At 37.8% G+C, this 11,028-nt stretch overlaps 1 protein-coding gene across 2 annotated transcripts; it reads left to right on the forward strand.

The window, feature by feature from the left end:
- Positions 1 to 473: 473 nt before the first annotated feature.
- LOC148716650 (uncharacterized) lies at positions 474 to 8,834 on the forward strand. Of its 2 annotated transcripts, none has more exons than XM_088745421.1 (4): positions 474 to 667; positions 3,537 to 3,873; positions 4,375 to 4,512; positions 6,749 to 8,834. In XM_088745421.1, the coding sequence occupies exons 2-4, from the start codon at positions 3,561 to 3,563 to the stop codon at positions 7,210 to 7,212; spliced, it is 915 nt and encodes a 304-aa protein (XP_088601547.1). In that variant the 5' UTR covers positions 474 to 667; positions 3,537 to 3,560; the 3' UTR covers positions 7,213 to 8,834. The 2 variants fall into 2 exon arrangements, with proteins under 2 accessions (XP_088601547.1, XP_088601548.1); XM_088745422.1 differs by having other exon boundaries at positions 6,767 to 8,833.
- The last annotated feature ends 2,194 nt before the right edge of the window (positions 8,835 to 11,028 follow it).

Genomic DNA, 11,028 nt, shown 5'->3' on the forward strand with positions numbered 1-11,028 from the left:
TGAGCTGCGATTAAAAGTTGCCTATGTACGGTTATGACGGCGGCGCAAAGTAGGTGTCAAACTGAAAAATAATTCTTTTATCGTAAAGAATCATTGAAAAAGGAAAACTTGTGTGTTCTGTTCTAATAAAGGATTGATATAAATGTGCAAAACAACAAACTCCTCAAACGACGGTTTCGTAAACATACGAGCTCAACAATTTGTGCTAAGCATAATTAACTTTACAGCTGTTATGCTATTATTACAAAGTGCGACAGAACACACCTCTAAGCCAGCTTAGGCGCAGCCATTTGTAAAAAGAAACAAAATGAAAAGCTGTTTATAAAGTTTATCAATCTTTCTGAGTTTCATTATCGTGTTTAGGCTAAAAAACATGCGAGAACGATTAAGATATACTCAAGTTTAGTACCAAACTTTATGAATTAAACATAAAAGATATGAAAACAAATTAACCTAAGAAAAAAGTTCTTGGGGCTGTCTAATATATTAAGTATTAACTGCATGAGAAAAAAATTGAGACACGCGGGAAGGTGGAGAAAAATTAAAGAAAAAGCATCGCATGCTTGGAGTGATGAGGTACTTATAACTTGGCTATAACTGATATTTAGTGCAACCCACTCAAAATTCAAAGGCAAATTTTAGCTGACTTGAATCGAGCTGACTTGAGGTAAGGAAATATATATCTCACGCTATTGCTTTTAAAAGATCGAATACGACGATCCTCTCTTATTTCTTTGCATTTTTTGGCTTTCAATGACTTCGGTCTGACGAAGGTTTACAGAGAGATCTCCGACATAGCCAGAGACACAAATATTCTTCAGTCCGACTTTTTTCACCTTAAAAGTTGGTCTGAGGTCTGACAGTTAAACTTCAGCGTGAACAAATGTGAGGTTATGCAAGTAACACATAATCGTGTTAAATCTGTCCCACAATATTTTCTCGTCCCGCGCGGAGAATGTCTAAGCTCAGTGAGTTCTGTAAAAGACCTCTAGCATTACAATCTCACACGACCTCTCGTGGACTCCACACGTTGTTGAGGTTGTCAATCAGGCCAATAAAGTTCTTGGTCTAATCGAACAATCGGTCCTGTAAACAAGGAAATCTTTTCCACATTGTACAAGACTCTTGTGAGACCAATCCTTGAGTATGCTTCCCCAGTATGGTGCCCTTACCTTGTTAAAAATATTGTTCTCTTAGAGAGATTTAAGAGAAGAGCCTCTCGATTGGCCTTAGGTCAGCGAAGGGATCGATGAGATGTCATATGAGGGTCGTTGTGAAATGTTACATTGGTCGAAGTTGACTGATAGAAGACTATATTTTTCCTTGATAGAATGCTATAAACTTGTATGAAGGCGAAAGGCCTTCATTTTTGTGATTTGTTTGAGTTTGCTTCAAAACGTACGTATTAGGTCCAACCCCAATTACAAAATGCAGGTGAAATTGGCAAACTGTAATTGCTATAAATACTCTTTTTTGTTAAAATTATTCGTGAATGGAATGACCTCCCCGCCAATGTCGTTGAGATGGGTAACTTAACACGTTTCAAGACAGCTCTTAAATTAGACATGCGTATTTCTTAGGTCTTTATCCACCTTAGATTTTATTAGAAGCATACGTTTTTAAATTTGTTGCTTTGGAAGTTTATTTACATAGGGTTAACCTCTTAAATTTCCTTTTTTGGGTATTATTTGTGTTGTTTATTTCTTTGATATTTCAAATAAACTATGTCTGTATGTATGTATGTATGTATGTAGCTAGCGAGAAAAGGGTGATAGTTGCTCAAGGCGCAGTTCGTAACATCTTTATCTGCTTTAGTGCTCTATAACATATCTAGCTGACACAATTTGGGAACGAAAAAAAGCGTTTTATTGCAACTGTCGCGTTTACCAGATAATATCTTGTTATCCGAAGACTATGCGAAAAATAAAATGCGAGACAAATGATTAAAAAATATTTGGAGACCAATTATTTATTCAAGTAAGAGCTCCTTGATATTACAAAGAAGTGAGAGTTTATTATTTACTGATTCTATCTTGAAAATAAAATTACCGACGAAATCGAACTCTACAGTCTGCCGAAGAGTTTGCTCGAGGGATTTTACTCGGAAACAAACAGGATAAGTAATATGAACCGGGAAGCCTCGAAATCATCATTAAATCGCCATGAGGAAAAAAAACTACAGCCGTTCCATTGTATCAGACAAAGATTTTAGTTATTCCAAGCAGCTGTTAGCCAAAGCGAAACAACTCCGCTTGGTTAGCCGTGAAAATATCCTTAAAAAAGCTCTACAAGTACCAGAAGATAATCACTTTTGCAATTCCATTACAAAGTGTGATAGGTAATACGAAGCTCTATAATTATTGCAACTGCTTCCACAATGATGGGGGAGCATGGAAATAAGCTCTTTTTGTGTCTCTATTTTCGAGAAGCCTTAACTATTTATTTTCAAGATGAAGGATGAAGGTTAAATTTTCATTTCGGTTTCTTTGACTAATAATTCGTGCTAAAAGAGGGTTGAAGTTATTTCTGAAAATTAAACAAACAATTTCACATGCTTTTGTATACTGGAGAATTCTTAGCCCAACCATTGAATTAATCATCGGCATTTAGTAGCAGCAAAGTTTCATTTTCTTATGTCTATGGGTAAGTTTTCCATAATAAAACTTTGTGGCATATATGATATTTCGTTTTGTGCTGATTTTTATTTGGAGACTAGCAATTTAATGAACAACTATCATTGAGGTTAAAGGTTCTGTCGGTAAAAAGTAATGAAAGGGAATGAAAGTTTCATTCTCTTATGTCTCTGGGTAAGCTTTCTATGACAAAAAATATAGTTTACCACTAAATTTTCTCCGATTCTTATTGGTTTAAATCGATCACGTGACGCGATAGTGTTCATCTGTGGAGAGACACTATCAGCCCATAGTGTCCGTCCGCGGAAAATGCCCGGATGGATAGTGCTTGTCGGCGGAAATTACCCGGATGGATAGTGCCCGTCCGTGAAAAATTTTCTCTTATCATTTAGCCAACGTCCGGTTGCAAGTTATTGACATTTGTGACAGACTGTAGTGTGAATAAACATTTGATTGATCTGCATTTTGGTGGGTTTTGACTGTTTTTCAACTGGCGCGCGGAAGAAAATTTAGTGGAGAACAATAAAGACAATAGAGTGTTTATGTCTCGGAACTATCTGTCTGATAGTTGCCCCTTGGAAATTTGATGTTCTTAAAACTAGCATATTTTCCCGAGAAGCGAAGCTTCGAGGGAAAGTATTTGTTTTAAGAACATCAAATTTCCGCGGGGCAACTATCAGCCGATAGTTCCTCGACAAAAACATTCTATTGTTTAAATATTCTCATGCGTTTCGGTTTTTCTGTATTTACTGGTACGGCAGTGTCACATCTTTACGCTGTCAATTATTATTTTCTCGTATTCTCGAACGGAACACGGTGATGTGTCTATGTGTTCAACTGGTGTAGCTAGAGGTACAAAAACTCTATATAACTTCGTCTTAGCTTTGCTAACTGTGTTGATAGGTAGCCAACCATAGTCACCTCAGAATGAATCTAAAGTTGTGGCTGACTATCATGTTTCTGGTTTCCCGGATTGGTATACTTGACGCTACTGGTCAGTGTCTTGAGCAGGAACGATCAATTAGTGGAATGTACCTTAGAGGTCACATGTTTAAAGTGTATCGGGTTGGGTTGCCTGTGGAGTGTTTTTTCCGGTGTGATGATGAAGTCACGTGTCAGAGTTACAATGTCGTCGCTGGTCAAAACATCTGCGAGCTGAACAATCGTACAAAGGAAGCAAGACCAGAAGATTTTATTCCAGATCAGGAGAGATTTTACATGAAACTTTCTGGAAACAGAGGTAAGCTTGAAGTTCCCTCAACTTGCACATGGCATTTGCGATTCTGGGCAGACCCTTTTTTATCTGCACGATTACCAAAATCTTAAATTTCGGAGGCATGCACTATTTCAAGACAAAATTTTCGAGCCTTTGAATGATTTGAGTGCCGTGATTGTTCCGTAGTTTGTAAGTGTTTTGAAATACAAAGACAGATGTAGTGGCGACGCTTCGGAATTGCATCATCAATGTTACCTTGACAATAGCCTACAGATAATAGCGAAACGTTGGCTTGTGTCTCTGTGTCATTATTGTTGCATTCCATCTTTTTTCTTAGCCTAGATCGAATAGAATTTGCACAGTTTTCATTCCTACCTGCTTTACACAAGTAGGGATGGTGGAAGCGTTTATTTCCTATCCTGTTATTTCCTATTGGTTACTAAAACTGCATCTTGAATTCCCGAATACCCGAGTTGCATGATATTGTAAGCTACTTGTATAAATTATAATTTTTAACGGACGTAGTTCCCCTCGGATCCATCAAAGAACTTCCAGGGAATACTTGCGCTGAGATCAAAGCGAGTGAAGGCGACGAGATGGCTGACGGGAGATACTGGATCTACTCCGAAGAGAATAGCAAGGTCATCCAGGCTTATTGTAAAGGTAAATCGTTTTCTTGGACTGTTAGAATCGTTTTTCAACCCACGGCCTCTTTTACGCGCTGTTCTCCCGACTCTTTTTTTTTAACTTAAATAGTGAAGAGCGTTACATCGGTCTGTAACCAATCAGAGAGCCGGGTTTCGCACACGTGACCACAAAAAACAATAGAATTTGCATTTTGGAGCAATAGAAAATAGGTTGTCGGCATATTTATAGAGGAGAACAATTGCTTACGATTCCCCAGGGACCGACATCATCATTACTAATGTATTGCCGACGTCATCGGTGTATTCATGAAGTGTACGGATATCTGGACTTAGATTTACACCCTACCAGTGTTGACAATCGACGCGTGTTCGGTCACCTTTTGGCACATGAAGGATGCATACGACTGTATCGTACAAAAGTAAAAATTTATACAGACCTTTATACTAGTCAGAAATCATTTCAGAACAACCACCGCCACGTACACATCGTAAGAGAAACTTTTGTTTTGTTGAATGACCATCATGACCAATAGTTCTCACGACAAAGATATCTTTGGTAACTCATTGGAAGACTATGACAAACAAGAGGCAGGAGAAGAGGAAGACCACCATGACGCGTCAGAGGATGGTATTGTTAGTGACTCCGAGACAACAGACGGGCAGAAGGGGAATTACAATGATGATGATGAAGACGACGACGACAATGATGATAACTATGGTGATGATAATTCATGGGTAGAATTTACTGATCAAGTGCAAGATTCTTTGAGTTAATTCTTCGATGAACAAGGTCAACTTTATCGAAAAGAGGGAAAATGCGATAAGTTCTCTGAGGATGCCGCTTTCAATTCTCTCTTACCTCGAGCTAGACGTAGATTAAGAAGGATATACTTGCAACGTCTGAGGTGGTATAGTCTTATTAAACGGGATAAAATACACAGACAAGTCATGCAAACTGTCCGGCGCTTTATAAATGAGGACGATATGGATTTTGACGAGGCGTTAGAGTCAGCCATTGACAGAAGAAAATTCCTATTAAATCGAATCTTCAAGAAAAGACCCCTCTTGGATGAATCTGAAGAAGAAAGGGAAGAAGAGGAGGAAGAAGAGCAGAAGGAAGAACTTTGAACGAAAAAAAGATGTTTTCCTTTTGAAAAATGGTCGAACTTGTAATATCTTTTACCTTTGGTTTGATAAAATAAACAATTTGAAATTTGTGAGCGATGAAGTCACCTTTAGCATGTAGTCATATTGTACTCGGGGAATATAGGTGGGCAAGTGTGGGCAAGTTCGTTTGTCGTACTTTCTGAGGTCTGTGCTTTTCAGGTTATGTCCACGTTGACAATTCTATTTTCTCACTTGAATATCTTTCAATGAGATGCGAATAATAGAGTTTAAGGATTAAATATTCCCCGACGCAGAATCGGTTCATTGGGACTTAGATCTTTTTATAAAAACTTTGTATAAAGCACTTTTTTTATAAAAACAAACATATTACGAACGCTTTGATAGTACCAGCCAGACTTCGCTCAAAAACATGGAACGGTTTACAAGAAGTTTTTAGATACAAATGCAATAATGTTTTGGAACATGTCATTGAATATTCACCCACTCAACCCGAAAATATCCTAAGGGATTTATTTAGATCTAACGTGCGTTTCCATCGTTCAGAATAACTAACAGACGTCTTGCGAAACTGTTTCTTTTCAAACTGACTAAACAATCATTTCTTTCGGAAACAAAGAACACAACGATTGTTTTGTAAATTTAAGGATAAGACCAATAAATTATGTTTAAAAAGTTTAGTTTGTGTGTCTTTTTGTGCCATATGCTAAATCCGTGCCTCATTATTTACAATCTAACCCTTGAATTGCGATATCCGGCTCTCTGATTGGTTACAGACCGATGTAGCACCCTTAACTACTAACTTATTAAAATATTATCTCGGGGCAGTGTTTTTGCGAAAAAAAAAAGCGAATTAAAGGAAAAAGGAGTTCGTTTTCAGTAATTAAAGAAAAAAATAAATTCGGAGAAGAAGATGAGTCGTTGACAGAAACAATTCTTTCCATTATGCATCATCGTATTGATTGACGACCACGAACAGATTAAAACAAATAATAAGATCACGGCGCCGAAAAGGAAGCGGTTTTTATTACAGGAAATTGTCTTGCAAATGGCAGTGTTAGTTACCATTTGTTTAGCTACATTTATCATACAGTTGAACTTTCAAAACTTTCTACTTATCCTATCAGGGCATTACTTTATTTTAGAGAGCTGGCAAAAGATAAATGGTGAAGAACCCGTCTGCTTTGGAGCCAAAGATAATTTTTATGGCTCCTTCAATATGACAAAGAGTGGACGAGTGAAGACAATGAAGCTTATTCACAGATCAGGGACGGTGCTCTGCAACCCTACGGCTGATGCATCTTACTGGGGCTGCGCTCATTCAAGCTACGGAAGAAAGTTGATGACAATCATTACAGATGCCGATAAGAAACCTGTCTTTCCGCCTGCTGAAGATTTGAATAAGGATTCCTACAGTCTTCCTGGATATCAACATAATTCACCTGAGCTGGTTTTTCGCAGCCTCGTGACTCCGTTGTCTGTTTCGAGCTACCAAGCGATGCAGATATGGTACGGACAGGATTGGAAAGACCATTCAGAGGAAAACAACAGTGGTAAAACTTGTGTTGATGTATATGCATGGTACGCTTGAGTCTTCTCTTATGGGAAGATCTTTCGTTGATTTAAAAATGTAAAAGGTAATTGTTGGATTACGAAGAAAATAAGAACCCGAGTGACAGTTTTAGCAAGACGAACGTCATATAGTACACGTAAAACATAGCAAAGGTCTCTTTCAATACTTGAGGACTGCTGTATCCTTACTCTCTACATGTGGCAAAAAAGAAAGAAAGTTGTAATCAGAACGGTTTATTTTCCAAAGTATCGCTCAAGACCTTCCATGTATATGTGAAATTTTTCAGTCAATGGGGTTTCCTTAGCTGTAGTTACCCTCGCTCAGTGTTGATAGTTAGGAAAATTGTTACTTAATGAGAATGTTCAATTTCAATAATGGTAATGATGACAAGCTAGGTCTGTAACCTCCAAACGTTACTATTGTAGCGGAGTAGACAATTCGAACGCACAATGTAATTCACGGTTTATTTAAACGAGGATCACAATCAAAACACAAACGAGAATGAAGATATCGGTGTGGAATCATAGATGAAAGCGACGAAGTCTATCTTGAAAGTAGCGTAGTTAAGATTGATGGCTGTAGCTGAATTTAAGTGGCTGAATTGAGTGCGTGACTCTGTCTGTGTGTGCGTGTGTGGTTCGAACTAAAATAAAATACAGTAGAAGCTAAACTTTGAAAGTATCTTTGAGAAATGTAAGAGCCTAATTAACGATCAAGCGACTATAAAGTGAACTGAAAGCGAAAAATAAACCGTGCGAACCAAACAAAAGGAAATATCTTAACAGTAAAATAAAGGAAACCTACTTTGGTCTAGCTCCTAATGATTGTAGATAGCTCGCTAATAGCAGATGAAATTGGTCGTGTCGACAGCAACCTATAGCGATGACAAGCGATGTAGTATGAAAGGTAATATCTGGTGTACCTGATTGAAATACAAAATTTATTAAGTGATAATCATGTACGTTTTAAACTCAAGCCCGATCAAAAAAAAAAATTAAGAAAAATGAAAAAAAAAAGCGAAGGATGCCAGAAACATCGTGGAAAACTGAAAGAACACAAAGAAAAAACTAAAGCTCTTCCGAAAACAATCTCCGTCACTCCCTTGAACAAAGACTATATTTGACTATAACACCCCAAAACTTCGAATAGATAGTTTCCTAAGTCCTCTAAAAGTATTTTTACTTTCGACGATGTTTTGGATGATTAATGTTGAAAATGTTTTCTCAAATAAATGAATAATTTAGCAATGGACATTCCACTACTCTTCTTGTCCACTGTTTCCAGATGGAATTGGAATTTTGGAACCGAGCTCGGTTGCCCAGGAAATGTGTTGCGTACTGATTTTTAACAAGGTGGAAGACATATTTTAAGCAAATCTTCGCTGTGAGTAAAATCCGAGTCTTTAATTTAGCGATAATAAGAAGTTGAGGGTGGTAAGTGAAAGTGGATTCACAAAGTTCTGAGGCGGATCTAGGGGGGGTTCGGGGGGATTCGATCGAACCCCCTAAATTAAAACAACTAATGTCAAAAACTTGTAAAAATCCTAACCAAAACAGTAAATCTTAAATGAAAAAAGCTCATAGCAAAGTTAAGGTTCTTCTGCTCAATAAAGCTAAAACATTTTCTCCATAAAAAATAAATAAAGTTTTGGTTCAATGTGAATGTGGCTCTTTTACCTGTGTCTTATTTTCATGCTTCTGTGAAGCATCACGCTAAAGTGACATTTTGTCTAGCTACGCCTTTCAGTTATTACCAGACAGTCCAGTCACGGAAATTCAGTCTTTACAACGAGCGGTGCACTCAATAAGTACTGTAGGAGCGGCGAATTAGAAAGCATCGATTTATTTTGTGACGAACCGTGGATATAGATGTGTTCTTATTCTTGAGTTACCCCCGTTTTCATTGATACGCGACTTTGAAGAGATGTCGAAGATGTATGCATACGAGTCAGATCTTCCAAGTCCCCATACCCTTGATATTGAATATGACAGGTGTTTCAGAAAATGGAAATCAGAAGTAACCAAGCCAGACTCACTTCAACCTGCATTAGAGGTAAAACAATTCCCTTGTAAAGTTTTTCTTATTTCAACGATCAAAACTACATCAATTGTTTATTGAACTGATGACAATGATCTTTATCACTCTCTTTCCACTAGTTAGAACTGACAAATAAAATATTTCTCTGCACATATCATATATTTAAGTACTCGATTCACGCGTCAGAAATAGTTGGCGAGATAGATTTGGTATATTATTGCAGTCGCTTATTGTGCATTGTTGGGTGGAAATTTCGAAAGTGTGAATAATATATCGTCAGGCTGTGCTAGAAGCTCACCGAAACCCCAACGCGTTTTAATACTTCCACCTTCCTTTAACTTATCTAAGATATTCTGATTAAAAATATCATTAGGACGAAATTAGTCAGATGCACTGAGCTGCGATTTAAAGTTGCATATTTACGGTCATGGCGGCGGCGCAAAGTAGGTGTCAAACTGAAAATAATTTTTTATTGTAAAGAACCGTTAAAATGTAAAACTTATGTATTTTGTTTTGATAAATGATTGATATAAATGTGCAAAGCAAATCATTCCTCAAACAACAGTTTTGTAAAATGCGAGCTGACCAATTTCTACTAAACATCAACTTTACAGCTATTATGCTTTTATTACAAAGTGCGACAGAACACACCTCTCAGCCAACTTAGGTGAGGCGATTTGTAAGGAAAACAAGACTAAAAGCTATTTGTAAAGTTTATCAATCTTTTTGAGTTTTTACCATCGCGTTTTTCCTAAAAAATCTGCGAGAATAATTAAGGTATATTGTACTTGTGGAAAAATTGGTGCCAGACTTCATTAATGAAACATAAAAGATAGGAAAACGTATCAAGAAATGGTCTATTGTTCCAGCTCAACTTCTCACATCAACTATTAAATAACAGTCCTTTTGTTCTTTGTAACACTGAGGGACTTTGACCAGTTTGTCATTGCTCTTTACAGTTGCAATACTAAATGTTTTTTGAGAATTTAGCATTTCCAGCTCCTTCCTTACATTTCTCTCCAACTCCAGCTGTCTCTCTAGCTCCTTGATTTTATTTGTCAGTTCTAACTCTTTCCTTGCCATTCCTTAATTGCGTTTGAGAGTTTCTCCTCCTTTGACCTAAGTTCTCGTGATTTATAGCAAAGTTCGCTACGATTCACTCTGGAGCTCGACCCGATAGCCTCGATTTGATCCTACAATCATCGGAATACCGCTGGATTGTCGGAGTGACGTGCACATCTCGGATAAGAGCTGACTAATTATTCATATCGTGGGGCTACCCACTGGGCCTAATTTTGCTAGTGTCCAGGCCGACCGAGTCGTAACGGACTTTTGACGGCACAGGATTTGACCGACGCGCATTCTAATGGCGTTGAAATGGCGATCAATTTGAGATTTTCGCTGGGTTAGTTGCTCGACAACCCACCTTATGTGGGATTTGTTTTGGTGAACTTGAATGAAGGGAAACAATTTAGCTTTCGTGCTTCCAAGTTTCAATTCAACGGGAAGTATTTAAGTGTGTTTTTTGAGCGATTTTGGCGAGCGTGTGTGAGACAGAGCTTTCCTACCTTCTCTTTTGTAGTGCTAGGACATTAAGCTGAAACACAGCAAAACGGCCTCAAATCGCGACAAGAACAGCACAGACTACTCTGTGTGAAGGTAAGACTTTATTTCACACAACTTTAAATTTACGGAGCTTAAAAGCTAGCCCAACTAAACCACTATACAAACTCTATAATAATCCACTGTGAAAGAGCCTGTGACAGAGCCTGTGACAGAGCCTGTGACAGAGCCTGG

The sequence above is a fragment of the Stylophora pistillata genome, chromosome 14 (assembly GCF_964205215.1).
Source record: "Stylophora pistillata chromosome 14, jaStyPist1.2, whole genome shotgun sequence".
Taxonomy (NCBI): Eukaryota; Metazoa; Cnidaria; class Anthozoa; order Scleractinia; family Pocilloporidae; genus Stylophora; species Stylophora pistillata.